This window comes from Zootoca vivipara, chromosome 1, assembly GCF_965207765.1.
Source record: "Zootoca vivipara chromosome 1, rZooViv2.hap1.1, whole genome shotgun sequence".
In the NCBI taxonomy this organism is placed as follows: Eukaryota; Metazoa; Chordata; class Lepidosauria; order Squamata; family Lacertidae; genus Zootoca; species Zootoca vivipara.
The window spans coordinates 89,882,890-89,899,494 of NC_142582.1; the positions used below are offsets into that span (position 1 = coordinate 89,882,890).

General features: G+C 42.0%; 1 protein-coding gene across 3 annotated transcripts in view; it reads left to right on the plus strand.

The window, feature by feature from the left end:
- Positions 1 to 16,605, plus strand: part of SIPA1L1 (signal induced proliferation associated 1 like 1) — a 154,185-nt gene that overhangs the window by 123,641 nt on the left and 13,939 nt on the right. For all 3 annotated transcript variants that reach the window (XM_035113061.3, XM_060273729.2, XM_035113094.3), the window contains 5 exons: positions 4,073 to 4,222; positions 7,174 to 7,292; positions 10,242 to 10,360; positions 13,029 to 13,474; positions 16,315 to 16,551. In XM_035113061.3, the coding sequence (XP_034968952.3) occupies positions 4,073 to 4,222; positions 7,174 to 7,292; positions 10,242 to 10,360; positions 13,029 to 13,474; positions 16,315 to 16,551 (1,071 nt within the window). The remainder of the gene's footprint in view (positions 1 to 4,072; positions 4,223 to 7,173; positions 7,293 to 10,241; positions 10,361 to 13,028; positions 13,475 to 16,314; positions 16,552 to 16,605) is intronic.

Here is a 16,605-nt window from a genome sequence, read left to right on the forward strand (position 1 = left end):
ATGTGTTAGGAATGCTGGGAGCTTGTTGTTAGTTGTAATTTAGTTACTGCTTTTGACAAGAATGGGCTTCTGGGGTACCTCCCCATCTGTGCAATGCTCTCCTCGGGGAGGCTCTCCTGACGCCTTCATCACATATCTTTAGGCACAAGGTGAAAACATTCTTCTTCTCCCAGGCCTTTGGCTAGTTAAGCCACCTATGACCTTCTAAACTGGTGTGTGTGTGTGTTATTGTTTTGTTTCTTATTATGCTTTGTATTTTTGTATTTTGATACCGTAAGGCTCCCTGTGCTTGCATGAAAAGTGGTATATAGACAATAAATAAGTAAAAATAGAAAGTTGTTGTGATAACAAACCTGATAAGCAGATAGGGTTGCCAGACTCAATAGAGGATAGGACTTCTGTGCCTTTAATTGCCCTGCTCTCTTTTGAGTCTGGAAACCTTAAAGAGAAACCAGCAGACCCTTTGTTTAATTTCCAAGCAAATGTTCTGCTGGCTTCTCTTTAAGGTTTCCAGACTCAAAAGAGAGCAGGGCAATTAAAGGCACAGAAGTCCTGTCCACTATTGAGTCTGGCAACGCTATAAGCAGACAAAGATTGGAAAACGCTTTATGATGCACGTTTTGCACTTGCTCAGGAAAAACTCCTATTGAAGATAGTGGGTTGTAGCCAGTGTATATTTGCAGTAGCAGAGAGCACAAGGTGTGGCATCCAGATTTTGCAAAACCACCCTATCCACTGCAGCAGCTCCCTTGCCATCTGAAGAGCTATTCTTGAGGGGTGAAGCACCCTCTGGAACTCTTGAGGATGGAGTAAAGAGGGCTATGGTAGGTGAGGAGGAATCACTGGGAATCAGGTTCTCCGCCTTGTAAAATAAAATCACTTTCCAGGAGCACAAAGCCACCTTTGGGTAGAACCCTTCGGAGCTTGCTTCCAAGTGAACCTGTGTTTAATTGAGCTGTAAAGGCACTATATTGGCAGTCACTCCTTAGGCAGCTTGCAAATAACATTTTTAGTTTTCTGCTGCTGCGTATATCATTACCTAACCCATTTTATAACTATAGAATTCAGGGACAAGGCATAGCAGGAGACGTTTTGTAATATGTGCAACATATTTTTGAGGCAAGTACAGGAAGCAAAAAGCAGGCGCCCTCAGGCACAGAAGCAACAACTAAAATAAATATTTAAAAGAAATGCAGGCAGAAGAACTGCCAAAGAACAGCATTACGAAACCTCAACATGAATTTCAGAACAAAATATTTTCGGTATAAGCATATTATTTGTCTGAAAAAAATAAACTTTGCAAATGGGAAGCTTGGAAAATGGCTTTAATGCCTCAGTGAATATGCAGAGAGCTTGAACTGATTCAAACTGTCTGGTTCTCAATAATAGCACCTCAAAGCCAATACTTTTGCTGCTGTTAAATTGGATTTCTGCCCCAAGATGCAGTAGAGAATTTTTTAAAATGAAATTTAGTCTCTTGCAGCCAGGCAGCCAGCATTTAATGATTAGCAGGCAAAATGGTCGGGACATGAACTTCAGAGCAGTCATCTGGTAATAATAATGTTTTGCCTGTTTTTTTTTGGTGGGGGGGAACAGCCAAGACTAAAAATACTGATTTGAGCAAAATGGCAGACACCTCATTTCTAGGGGTGCTAGTTGACCAAATAAAACAACCACCCTGCTTAGCTTTGCAAATATGCTAGCCGTTTAATAGTGGCACCATATTGCCCAAAACAATCCTAGTCTAATAATGGTGTTTTTGTTGGTTTTTTTTACTCCTAAGATAGCAGTTCCTAGACAAGAAAGGAGAGAAGCTGAAAGTTTTGGCTGTGCTAGGTTTTTTTTTGTGTGTGTGTTTATTATTTACATTTAATATTATGTACATTTCAAATCTTTGTAAGCCACTCCACCTTAACAGCAGTTGTATCGCATACCGTGGAAGGCGGGGGGCATGACAAGACCGAACCTTCCCAGCTAGCCAAGCCGCCTGTTTTTTTTCCAAAGGCAAGCCTGCTGGCCACCAGCCCAGAAGAGTCTTATCTGGCTGTTATTTTATATTATATTTGTTGGTTGATCTTGCAAAGCAATCCAATGTCATTAAAGCCCGTTATAAACAACAATGAAAACCTAAAAGCACAGCCTGTAAACGCAGGTAAGCAAAAGTCAGGTCCCACCCCACTTGAAGAGGCCACAATGACATCCTTCAAGTGAAGGGCCAAAAGTCAGGGAATAGGCCTTTTCATTTGTGGCCTCCTGCTTGTGGAATGCTCTCCCCAGGGTGGCTTGCCCGGCACCATCTTTATCCAGCTTTAGGCATCAGGAAAAGACTTCTCTTTTCTCGTGTTGCCACCTTCCAAATCAGAGCTTTCCAAACTTTTCATGTTGTTGACACACTTTTTATACATGCATCATTTCGTGACACAGTAATTCAGTTTTACTACCAAACCGGAGGTTAAACTAATCCCTTTCCAGCCCCTGGAGGAGCACAGGGAGTGTTCGTGTGACACACCTACACACTGCAGCCGACACACTAAAGCAGGCATGTCAAACCTGCGGCCCTCCAGATGTTTTGGCCTACAACTCCCATGATCCCTAGCAAGCAGGACCAGTGGTTGGGGAAGATGGGAATTGTAGTCCAAAACATCTGGAGGGCTGCAGGTTTGACATGCCTGCACTAAAGTGTTGTGACACACAGTTTGGAAAGCTCTGCTCCAAATAGTCCATGGACAAGGCATACAAAGAAGGGACTCAGATGGTGATCACAGGGTCTAGGTGGCTTCATGTGGGGAGAGGCAGTTCTTGAGGTAGTGGATCCTAAGCTACATAAGGTTTTAGGGGTTAGAACCAGCACTTTAAATTGAGTCCAGGAACTAAGTGGTACCCAGAATTTGTGTTATATGTTCCAACCATCCTGCCCCAATCAATGGTCTGGCTGCCAAATTCTGTACCAGCTGCAGTCTTCTTAGACTGTCTTCATAGGCAGTCCAGTGTGTAACACATTGCATTAGTCCTAGAGTTTACCAGAGCACAGACAACAGAGGCTAGGCAGTTGCTGTGCAGTGGTAAAGCTGGGCCACCATTGGAAGCTGAAAGAAGGCTGTGATCTACTCAGAACCCACCTGGGGTTGAGCAGTGCTGCGCTCATCTGTCAGCTAGCCAGCCAGCAAAGAAAGTTTCCTTTTCATACATATGTTTTGCACTGTCTCAGTTGTACGACTATCTCCCTGCTGGACAGTTTAAAGAACGCCCAGGGAGGCTCATATCATAAAAACAGAAACCGTTTTGAATGTTTCACCACCTGTGAAACAGTGTGTGTAAGTAAATCAAAGTGCAAAGTGAGTTCAGGGACTGGTTGGGTGAACAGGCCATTAAGCTACTGATTATGCCAGGTGTGGGGAACCCATAGTCCTTCAGAAGTTGCTGAACTACAATTCCCAACATCCCTGGCTATTGCTCATGTTTGCTGGGGCTGATGGGAATTGTAGTTCATCAACATCTGGAGGACCAAAGGCTGCTCACACCCGGCTTATGGCAAACAATTGTCTTTTTATACTTGTTGAGAGCTATTAAAAACGAAGTATTCCTGTGATGCAAGGACTTGTATCTGTAAATAACCTGCATCATGTTTCTTGACTGTCCGAGGAAATATGATTTTGCAAAGTTGTGGCATGTTTTGCAGATCATATTGGTAAATACAAAGTTTTTAAAAAATGGTTTGCTAAAACTTCTTCTGATGTGCTTAGTTAAATCACATTTTATTTGGGATTTGGATAAAATATGCTACATGTTAATATTCCTTGCTTGCAAATAGCAAATGCAACTCAGCAACTTTATTTCTGGAACTCCTTGGATACAGTCATTTCTCCCCTTTGTCACTCCCTAATCTTTCCCACTGTTCCATAGGGAGCAGGTTAATAGAGGAAAATGCATACTGTCCTCCAGCTGGCTTCGTTTTTTTACAGTCTCAATGAATTGACACCGCTGATGTGGCAGTTCCCACAAAAGTGTTGCTGCTTTGTGCTGCAATGGTTCCTTTAATAATGTAACGTTTGGGATTGTTTGTATTGAACAGATTATCCCCTGGCTCTGATGTCTACGTCACCGTTTCATCCATTGCCTTAGCAAGATCACAGCAGTGCCGTAACTCTCCCAGCAACTTATCATCTTCTAGTGAAACTGGCTCTGGTGGAGGCACCTACAGGCAAAAATCTATGCCCGAAGGGTAGGCCCTCGTATGTTTATTTTGTGTATTGTTTCGTTGAAACTGGAGAAGGGTATAAATTAGTACGGTACTCAGCCCCTTTTCAAGTGTTGTTAAACTCACTGGGCTGGTTCATACATAGCACTACACTATGGTTTACTGCTATGTGTATCAGGAGGAAGAAGCCCAGAGAAGACTCATAAACTCATGCTTTCCCCTCCCCTTCTCTCTTCATCCAAGTAGCTTGGAGAAGGACTTTGCTAGCGTTTCCCCTAATTCTGAGTGGTTTTCTACAACCAGAGATATTGGTTTGAAACAAGCCAGAGATAATGGTTTGAAACAAGCTTTAGTCAAACCAATATCTCCAGCTTTCATAAGCAAGCCATGGTTTGAAGTTGGCTTGGTTAGAAACTGACCAGCGTTTGTTTTGACTTAGCCTAGGCATCCCCAAACTTCGGCCCTCCAGATGTTTTGGACTACAATTCCCATCTTCCCTGACCACTGGTCCTCATAGCTGCCAAGTTATCCCTTTTTTTAAGGGATTTTCCCTTATGCTAAATAGGCTTCCTCGCGAGAAAAGGGAAAACTTGGCAGCTATGCTGGTCCTGTTAGCTAGGGATCATGGGAGTTGTAGGGCAAAACATCTGGAGGGCCGCAGTTTGGGGATGCCTGACTTAGCCTGTCTTTAACTCTTAAGGCAGATCGTATATTAAAACTCAATAATTGTTTTATGGAGCCAATTCCCCGAATAACATTCTGCTTCCATGAGGTAGCTTTCAGGCAATTCCTACTGGTGAGTATATGTGAAAATATTTCAGAAGACTTGTATCTTCCAGTCTTGAAATACAGTGTTGCTGAAAGGCAACCTATCAACAGTCCCAACTCATGAAATTGTCTTGAAAACGATAATATATATTGACATATTATTTCCACTTCTAGACATCTTTTTGTCCATCTTCTATCACCTACCCCCCAAATACTGTTTATGTAAAATGTTGTACTGCAACTGGCCCTGTATGTCTTCGCACTTTGTTATTTGTGAAAAATATCCAATTTTGCTAGTTGACATGAGAAGGCCATTGTCCCTCCACATTGTTTATTAGCTGTAGTTTTGAATGGGAACCCCAGAATAGGAGCAATTATGCACTTTCAGAGTTGCGATGGCATTCTTGCATGACAGCTGCTATGTCTGAATCAGAAAATGCATCACATCCTTGATAGAGTTGGTAGGATTCCTGGCTATGGCTGTGTTCTGAAAGTCCAGATTGTAAACTTGAATAAACAAGATAGCAGCAATAATAAAAGTTTCTATCCATAGTCACCAGGCCAACAAATCTTCATTATCACCTTTCCACGTTACTCATCTTCTGTCGACTCACTCACATCTTTTCTCTGTGGCTATTTACCAGTGCTGAAGCTGTGAGCCACAGGGGATTATAGCATTGTTAAAATGAATGACGAATTTGATTGCAGCCAACAGTTCTGAATGGTTTAAGTGATTGAAATCTAGTGGTTACAAAGTCTACCCATTTTCAGATTGTTAGTATGAAGGAAATTAGAGTGCAATTGTTTCATACAAGTGGCAATCAAAAATATTGAAAGCTGTAGTGAAGTGACTAAAGCAGAGTGCAGAAATTCACCCATGAACAGCCACTTCCCAAAAGCATTCCAGTATCATACAGGGCAATCATATGCATATTTACTCAAAAGTAAATCCAATTGTGTTCAGTGGGAATTATTCCCAGGAAGGTGTGTATAGGGTTGCACTCTGAGGCTTTCAAGAATGGAAACCCCTTACTGTCAACTTTTCCCTTGAGAAAAGACCAGGTAGAGGGAGCACACCCATTGGATTCCACTGCTTTCTCTCCCCTTGTTCAGTGTTTTCCCAATGAGAAGGTTGGGTGGGGCAAGGAAGCTCACCAATTGGACTTTGCTGCCTAACAGCACCCTACACACCTCAGGAGCCTCACATTCGTGTTGTAAAATTATGTTAAATAAATCAGCTTCAATGAGAGAGTTGTCTATGGGAAAGGCCAGGTGCAGTGCTCTGCTAACACTGCTTCTAGACTCAAGGTGCTCTACACACCTGGCTTGTCTAATTGTAATGTATTAGATGTGCAAAGTTCCTGCAAATGCACACTGATAATGTTGATCTATTTGGATGCCCAGGATGCATTTTTAGAATTAGTGTACCCACCCCGGTTCAGTGGGGCAACAGTTCTTTTGGTACCATTTCTGGCACTGAAACTGCAAGGATAATTCCACACCTGTCACTGTCTTACTGTGCTTCCCCTGATATCTGTGCTGCCTCCATCCAAGTGGGAATCTGAGCCACCACCTGTTCTTTTCCTTCAGTAACCCACAAAGTCACAAGTAGGAGTGGTATGACAGATGGGCCCACTCCCTCAGATTGCACCTCCATTGTGTACAAATCTCAGTTGTGTACCATACAAAACTTTTCCATTTTCACATTTGGGAGGTCTACTGAAAGGACTGCTTGCCAATTCATGGTGAGGTGTCTTTTGCAGAGAATCCTTAAGTATGACTGAAGCCCTTTGTTTTGTTGCTGACTTTGGCTCTGATGGCCTTTTGGGGTTAGCAATGAAAGGAGTATTTGTTGTTCATGTTCCATCTTTAAGACCAGGATGTCCAGGAATGGCCATCACAAGATCACATATTTCATGTTTGGGTCAGTTATTACCACAGTCCTTTAAATCCCGGCTCTTCATACACTTGGCTGGCAGTAGTGGAATTTACCTATGAAGGGTGTTTGGCAGTTGAAGTATATTCTCAATTCATAATCCTAGAAACAGAAAGTCAGAAACCTCCACAATAAGAAAAGCATAGCTTTTTCTTCTTTCATCCTTTGTATCAGAAGTACATTGTGTAAGTATGGCTTCTTGATGTAAAGAGATGTTTGCTGTATATCACATTTACCATGTATGGGACTAAAGAATAATTCTTTACCACAGGTTTGGAATGAGTCGAAGATCTCCTGCCTCCATCGACAGACAGAACACAGATACGAGTGGCAGTGGCAAATCCACCCCCAGTTGGCAGAGAAGTGAGGATAGCATTGCTGACCAGATGGGTAAGCAATAACTTCTGCAGCATTTAAATGGTTTCCCCCACAAGGTGACTTTGGCAACCTGTTCCTTCCTTCAAAGGAGCAATTCCTCTTTTTTTAAAATGTTACTCCTGTTAGTGAGAATGAATGATTAAATGTGAGGTATACTGTCATTGCACTTTGTGTCCTTGAGACCTGGGAACATCATGTGATGTAGAAATAAAGTTCTCTAGAGAATAGATCAGTTCAGTGCCTGGGGCATCTTTAAGAACCAGTGCAGGCACAAATGTTACTTGGCCTTACAGTGGAACCTCGGTATATGAATTTTCGGTTTATGAACGCCGCGGACCCATCTGGAACGGATTAATTCATTTTCCATTACTTTCAATGGGAAAGTTCGCTTCAGTTTATGAACGCTTCAGTTTATGAAGAGACTTCCGGAACCAATTACACCCTTGCTTCAGTTTATGAACGCTTCAGTTTAAGTACTCCGCGGACCCGTCTGGAACGGATTAATCCACTTTCCATTACAGTGGTACCTCGGTTTATGAACACAATTGGTTCCGGAGGTCTGTTCATAAACTGAAGCGTTCATAAACTGAAGCGAACTTTCCCATTGAAAGTAATGGAAAGTGGATTAATCTGTTCCAGACGGTCCGCAGAGTACTTAAACTGAAGCGTTCATATACTGAAGCGAACTTTCCCATTGAAAGTAATGGAAAGTGAATTAATCCATTCCAGATGGGTCCGCGGTGTTTGTAAACCGAAAATTCGTAAACCGAGGTGTTCATAAACCGAGGTTCCACTGTACTTTCAATGGGAAAGTTCGCTTCAGTTTATGAATGCTTCAGTTTAAGTACTCCACGGACTGTCTGGAACGGATTAATTCATTTTCCATTACTTTCAATGGAAAAGTTCGCTTCAGTTTATGAACGCTTCAGTTTATGAACAGACTTCCGGAACCAATTACACCCATGCTTCAGGTTAAGTACACTTCAGGTTGAGTACTCCGCGGACCCGTCTGGAATGGATTAATCCACTTTCCATTACTTTCAATGGGAAAGTTCGCTTCAGTTTATGAACGCTTCAGTTTATGAACAGACTTCCGGAACCAATTGTGTTCATAAACCGTACTGCTTATTTACCCTGATCTCTTTTCAGCACTGCGTTAGCTTAATTTAATGTAGCTCTTTTTGTAGTGCTTCCTTTCTAATGGTGCTATATGCTGTCTATTAGACGGTTGAAAGTATAAACAACCCATGTGCAGATTTTCTAAAAATATAAGTAAAAATTTACAGTTGGGTGAGAATCACTTTTTATTGCTGGGTGTATTTGCATGGTGCTTTGCAGTTAAGTAGTTAGATGAAAGAAAGATCCTCAGCATTCAGCAGATTAAATGAAGTCAAGCCTTCATTTGGCATCTTAGTACATGGGCCTGCTTCTCTTCGTTTGTAGCTGCTGGAGCAGTGACCTTACACTAGTAGATCCAGCTGAGGCTTTTGCATTAATAGGAATTTTACTATGGGTTCATTCGTCTTGGCAGTGACTCTGATGCAGTGTGACTAGCTTTGATTAAGAATTCCAGCGTGGAGAGTGTGGCTTCCTGGTTGGCAGTACACCAAATGCGATGCATCCAGCCTGCTATCGTGTTAGGTCTGGGAGGGAAGTCTTTTGCATCATCAGTTCTCAGGTTCTCAAACTGGCATGGTTTGTGTAGTGTGGTGTAGTGTAGGCTGGAATAGGAGCTGGAAATGGTGATACTTCGACTGGATATTTTTAAAAATAAAACAAAAGAAGTTCTGCGACAACCTGATTCCAAAAACTGTAAGATCTGACACAGGCTCAACTTCTCTATAGGGGCTTACCTGGAATCAGAGCCTGAACAAAAGTTCAATTCCATATTATGTTACCTTGAAAACAGAAAGGTTCTGTGACTTCCTAGGATAATTGGGAGTTGGGTGGTCCTTCCTGTTATCCAAGGTATCCATAATTGACAGCTAGATTGGTGGGTCGGGGTAACTCCATCGTCCTAGGTTAGTTGAATGCTAGAAGAGGACACGACTAGAGAAGCTGAAGATGCTCAGCTTTTACTATCATTCTTGTCATCACAACAGACTGCTACTGTGTAAATAAGGTAGGCTTCAAGACAGATTGAAGTATTCAGCGAATGCCTCAGGAGTTCAGGAAATGAAATGCGATTCTCAGATTCAAAAGATACACTTTTGTTCTAGTAACTTCAGAGGCTCAGCGAGCTGCGCCTTATTATTAAAGCCACCTGGTAATTCCCCATCCCCCATATCTGCTTAACAGGAAAAACCTGTGATTATACTGATCTCTAGTTTCCATTTTGGCAGAATACTTTAATCACATGTGTTTTTATACTGTTGAGATGGTAACAACATGTGTAAAGTTAATCTTACTTAGAATTACTTTTGCAGGCCCTCCCTTGTGTGTTAATGCTGGCACTGGACATAGCTGCCCAAAAAATCTGCTGTGGAAACTAAAATGCCCCCTTATCAACCTGAACACAATGGAACAGGTGGAGAGGAAAAATTGTGGTTTTGCAGTGAAAGGACAGTGTCATATGTAGAAACCCAAATACAGTGATACCTGTTGGTATCTTTGAATAGTTTCCAGCTTTAAGGCAGTTAAAAGTACTCTCTCCTAAACACTTTTTTTAAAAAAAAAGGTCAATTCTAATTATGTAGTTGAAAATAATTAAGATACAAGCTGTATCAGGTCAGCAACTTTAGTTCAGGAGGTGAAGAGGTGGCATACTCCTTTTTTTACTTTATTGCTTATATATTGGTATTTTTGTAGTTATTTTAAAGTTGTCACAGACCATTGCTAGTACAATAATTTTGCTGATGATGAGAAAGCATACTCTGCTCTCTCTCTCTTGGTTCTAAGCTGCTTCTTTTTTTAATGCCAAACTTCCTGAAAGCGAATGTTGTATTCCACGCTGTATTGCAGAACCAACATGCCATCTCCCTGCAGTGTCGAAGGTGCTTCCATCCTTCAGAGAGAGCCCCACCGGAAGACTGATGAGGCAAGATCCAGTAGTCCACTTGTCTCCAAATAAGCAGGGTCATGTAAGTTCACTTTCAAAATTGTTGTGCAAAGTTTTGCTCTCCCTGCAGTTCTCCCAAAGGTAAAACATCCTTCACTGTGTGTCCTTGTTAAAGTTACAGGTAGGTAGCCGTGTTGGTCTGGATCGAAGTAAAATAAAAAAATTCCTTCAGTAGCACCTTAAAGACCAACTAAGTTTTTATTTTGGTATGAGCTTTCGTGTGCATGCATTGACACGCATCTGAAGAAGTGTGCATGCACACGAAAGCTCATACCAAAATAAAAACTTAGTTGGTCTTTAAGGTGCTACTGAAGGAATTTTTTTATTGTCCTTGTTAAAAGTATGGAGGAAATGGCAGTAGAGCTGACCTCAATATTTTAAGAGCTTAATGCAGCTTTAAGATAAAGTTTATTAATAGAAATGTTTTGCTGCCAACTCAAAAGTAGAGTTATGCTCCAGTATAGTGTGATAGTCCAAAGATCTGTGGGAACCTTCATTATTCTAGAAACAAGATTCCTCCTGTTCAATCCCTCTGGCTTGTTACTCATTCCACAAGCAAGACTTTGGTGACCTACCAACATTTTTTACTGGCTAAAGTTGAGCAGTCTTATAGAATTAGTTCTGATATGTTCTTTCAGCACACTATTTATAGCTCTATATTCCTTTTTTATTCTGTTTAGTTGAGATTCTTGCATTGCAGTGGTTTGGACTAGATGGCTCTTGGAGTACCTTCCAACTCTACAGATCTGTGATTCTGTCCCCCTCCCCCCCTCCTGCTGCCTTAACTTTTCTTTTGAATATTTCTGCTTAGAGAGATCTGGTTCACATGTCATGGTAATAAACCATGGCTTGCCATGACATGTGAACTGGCTCATAGTTTGAGTCCTAAGCCCTTGTGGTGTTTGACTATAACTAATCCACACTCTCGAAAGTGCACAAACACTACCCTTGTAACAATGTGCAAAGAATGGTGCATTGCCAGATTTCTAAAGGGGAAGGAACTAGCCCGAGAAGTAGGAATTTTCCCCAAAACATTAAAATCCTTTTTTTTATTTTAATAGTACATAAAGGTAAAGGTAAAGGGACCCCTGACCATTAGGTCCAGTCGTGACCGACTCTGGGGTTGCGCGCTCATCTCGCATTATTGGCCGAGGGAGCCGGCATACAGCTTCCAGGTCATGTGGCCAGCATGACAAAGCTGCTTCTGGAGAACCAGAGCAGCACATGGAAACACCGTTTACCTTCCCGCTGTAGCGGTTCCTATTTATCTACTTGCACTTTGACATGCTTTCGAACTGCTAGGTTGGCAGGAGCTGGGACCAAGCAACGGGAGCTCACCCCGTCACAGGGATTCGAACCGCCGACCTTCTGATCAGCAAGCCCTAGGCTCAGTGGTTTAACCACAGCGCCACCTGGGTCTCTAACATCACACTTTTGCATCTGGAGCTTAAACATACACTCTCTTTTAACTGTTGCAGACATTTGCCAGTGTAACTTGTTTTATTCATATTCTTCAGCATGGCTTCTTACATACCGAGCTGTTGCTGGCCTCTCCTTCATTAATCAGTTTCTTTGAGGAAAGATGCAAAAGTTTCGCTTCAGATGCTGTGAAATGCATGGGATATTGTTTGGCGTGTTCTGTTCCCCTAATGTCTTGAACGTCTGAATCCAGTCTTGGAATCCTTGTGGTTCACGTCACCTAGTTCAGCTCTGAACATGTAGATTTTCATGCTCATAACTTTCCACTAATGATTTGTTTCTTTCTGACAATATGACAAATTGTTCTGCTCTGATTGAATATGAATATATTAAACGATGAATTTAAAGTGGACTTAACTTGCATTTCAAAGCAAATTGATGGGAAATTATTGTAAAGGTAAAAAAGTAAAGGACCCCTGGATGAACCGCCAACCTTCTGATCAGAAAGCCCAAGAGACTCAGTGGTTTAGACCACAGCGCCACCTGCGTCCTGCCTGAAAATTATTGTGGAAATGGCTGTTCCATTTATAAAGTGGTCTGTTGATGGGTGTTTCAGGCTCATAACTCTTGTAGCATAAGTCTTGAGTTCAGTGTTCATGAATTTTGTCTTTGTTAATTTTATATTTGAGCTTATGTATGCTTGGTCTTCAGTAAAAGGTAAAGGACCCCTGACAGTTAAGTCCAGTTGCGAACGACTCTGGGGTGGTGGCGCTCATCTCGCTTAACTGGCTGAGGGAGCCGACATTTCTCTGCAGATAGTTTTTACGGGTCATGTGGCCACCATGACTAAGCCGCTTCTAGCGAAAGCAGAGCAGAGTATCGCATGGAAACGGCGTTTACCTTCCCGCCGGAGTGGTACCTATTTTTCTACCGTACTTGCACTTTGATGTGCTTCCGAACTGCTAGGTTGGCAGGAGCTGGGACCGAACAACGGGAGCTCACCCTGCCGCAGGGATTCGAACCGCCGACCTTCTGATCAGCAAGCCCTAGGCTCAGTGGTTTAACCCACAGTGCCACCCGTATCCCCTTTGGTCTTCAGTACTGTACAGGAGGCAGTAGAAGACAGGAGTGCCTGGCGTGCTCTGGTCCATGGGATCACAAAGAGTTGGACACGACTAAACGACTAAACAACAACTGTACAGTTATTCCCATTTTATTTCATTTTCTCCCGAAACCTTGAATTTATCTACACTTTCTCCTTTTTTTTACAGTCTGATAGCCACTACTCCAGTCATTCAAGCAGCAACACACTGTCCAGCAATGCATCCAGTGTCCATAGTGAGGAGAAGTGGTATGACAGTGGAGATAGGACTGAGTCAGAGCTGAATAGCTACAACTATCTTCAAGGTACTTCTGCTGACAGTGGCATTGACACCACCTCCTATGGCCCCAGCCATGGCAGCACAGCCTCCCTGGGCAACTCGGCAACATCTCCCCGATCAGGACTTGTAAAGGAGAAAGTGGCACCACTATGGCACAGTTCCAGCGAAGTAGTCTCTATTGCAGACCGGACTTTAGAAAAAGACAGCCACATGATGGACAGGAAGACAGAGTCATCGTTAAGCTTGGACATTCATAACAAAAGCCAACCAGCCTCCAACCCTTTAACAAGAGAGAACAGTGCTTTTAGCCTTAGTGATGCCGTTTCCCATACAAGGTAATTTTCTTTAAAATGATGATTGGTGTCTCTAGATCTTTCTAGCAGACATGGGGAGTGAGTGCTGTGGATAATGACATACCTGTGATTCTTGGCAGCCCAGCACTTTGAAAAGAGGTACAATGCGGAGGGTTTGGAAATAGGAAGCAAGTTTAGTATTTCCATATGTGGATGGAGATCACTTTCCTTTATTGTAGGGGGGTCTTGGAACACATGGGAATCTGGATCTGAGCATGGCAGAAATATACATTATGTTACAGTGCACACAGTGTTGCAGATGTACAAGACTTGTGCGAATATGACGCTCTTGATCTCTTCACCATAGCTTCAGTGATTGGGAAAAGGTTACAGGATTTTTTGTTCTGTTTCCTTTCCAGCTCATCTCCTTCCTTCTCTCTGTCTCTCTCTCTCCCTCACACACATACACCACATTAAATTTAAGGCTAGTGAATATTACTTTACATCCAGGTATGGGACCTGGATGTGTAAAGTCTACAGAATGCTGGGACCTTTCTAAAGGAACTTCAGACTTGCATTTCAGAGCTACTGGTTCACACATAATGCTTAAATCATGGTCTATGAGCTAGAATTAGTACAAGCAAAGCCTTAGGCCAAGATTCCCCAAACTTGGGTCTCCAGTTGTTTTCACACCACAATTTTTATCATCCCTGACCACTGGTCCTGAGAGCTTGGGATGATGGGAGTTGTAGTGCAAAAGCAGCAGAATGAGGGAGATAAGATAGATACACAAGCAGCTTCAATTTCGCATTAAACTCCACTGTGGATGAGCTCTATGTTTCCAGCATTTACAGTATAGAACATGAGAGATGAGGCAAAAATGTGCAGACAGGCTTCTGCTCATTCGTTTTGTGAGAAACTAGCTTTTTTAAAATTTGGAGTATTAATACACCCAGCCAAACCCGGAAATATTCCCATGGACGTCCATGACTTGATCTGGACAAAATGAATAACACTTGTAGAGGTGAGAGGAGGCTCCACTTTGGCTTGATTGTTCTGTTAGAAAGCTAGCTATGACAAGGATAGATGCATCACCTAATCATGTAAATAGCCTTTCCTTCAACATACCAACTTTTCTCAAACAGAATTAGCATTCCTCAACACACCAATTATCTTGTCATTTCTCTATGGATATTAAGATTGCTGCCATTCAAACAGAGTGCTTCTTAATGTAGAAATTTCTATATCTATTTATATCTACTCATATATACTTGTCCTCTTAATTTTATTATCTTAACAAGCTGACTTGCAGACTGGTGCAGTGTTCATTGCTTTTTCAACCTAGCCCTTTTTGTGGGAATTTGTCAGTCTGATGACTTCACCCTCTTCAATTGCATGTTGAGAAAAATAGATTCATCACATGGTGATCTGTCTGAATCTTTTCTTCAACTTCTGAAATCTTAGAACTAGCATCTATAGCATTAGACAACCATCCATTTTGTAAAACAGTGATTCACCTCTGATAAGATCTCTTCTTCCCCTGCCCCCCCATCTTGATTTTTAGATGTAGAGAAGGTCTTAATGTACAATTAAAGCACAGGCTTAAACACTGATGGCGTTGCTGAATTTATGTCACCAACACAGTGTTCTGCAGCACAAACACTCAGCATATGAAAAAGATGGTTTCTTCAGGCCATTTATCTTTTCCATCATCTTATCTGCTTTTTCTAGGGAATAAATAGGAAACAACATTTGTTGCAAGCATTTGTAATATATGGTGGCTTCTCAAGTTTATCTAGTTTTGCTATATAGTAGGCAGGGTCGTTTATCATCGCTGTGTAATGCTAGCATTCTCAAGTAGTTACCAAGTAGTTTAGAACCCTTTAAACAGGATGATGTAAACAATAATAATAAGGCTGCAATCCTATTTAAAATCTGGAAGCGTGTGTCATTGAACTCAATGGGGCTTGCTTCTGAGTAGACATCTATGAGATTGTTCTGTAAATATTAATAGGACCATTGTTAAAGTGGAGGCCATCCAGGAAGCAATGTGTATAATTGGAAAGAGGACTTGCCCGTTTGGAGCTGTGAAAAGATGTGAAACCACTAGGCAGCTTCTCTGTAAATTGGTTAGTGCACTGCAAAGACCCGCCTTCCCAACACAACCTTGGCATGATGTAATGATGTAAAAGAGCTGTTCGCTCCCTTATCAGTTCCAGTGTTTGAATAGGCAGTGTTGGAGTGCATTTCAGAAGAGTCGCAGAAGAAGCTGGGCAGCTATATTCAGCAAAATCTTCTAGACCTGGCTTGACCTCAGAGCAACAAAGCAAGTCAATCAGTGGAAAACTGGGAATCTAAGATAACAGCAGAATAAATCAGAATGAGTAATTTCTTAGAGCAGTTTCTCACATTATAGTTTTTGCTCAGGGAAGTCCTCTCTTACGTCCCTTCCATATGGGAATATTTTACCACGCAATGGATTTATGCCTGGATTCTTAAAAGCCAAATGGAGACTGAATAACATGAGAGTGTCCTAGCGTACTGTACCAGTCTTGCACATGAAGACACACCAAATCACAGTTTTGCTACAGGAACAAAGTGATGAGAGAAAACTAGTTAGTCTGTAGAGTCATTTCTCTCTCTTATTAAGTTTGTTGCAAGGAATGGGTGGGTCTCCTGATAGGTAACTAAGTTATGTGGTTAATCTTTCGGTGCCTCTAATTTAACAGAGTGAATGATTTGTTTTCCAGCTATGGTGTTTTGTTTTGTTTTTAAGGCAGCAAAGGTGTCTGCCCAGCATAACAAAATGCAGCTTTGAAATGAATTGCACGTGATGCCAGCATGTACACTTAAGCTTTGTCTTTGTTATGCTTCTCTCCCAGTACCATGAGTTCCCGACACTCTGCCAGTCCCGTTGTTTTCACCAGTGCCAGAAGTTCACCTAAGGAAGAGCTTCATTCTGCCACTTCACCACAGCTTGCGCCTTCTTTCTCCTCCTCTTCCTCCTCCTCTGGTCCTAGGACTTTCTACCCACGCCAGGGTGCTACTAGCAAGTACTTGATCGGATGGAAAAAACCTGAGGGGACAATAAACTCTGTGGGGTTTATGGATTCCAGAAAGTAAGAGCATTTTTTTTGTTCTGTTTTGGTGGGTGCTAATTTTCAACATGAAGA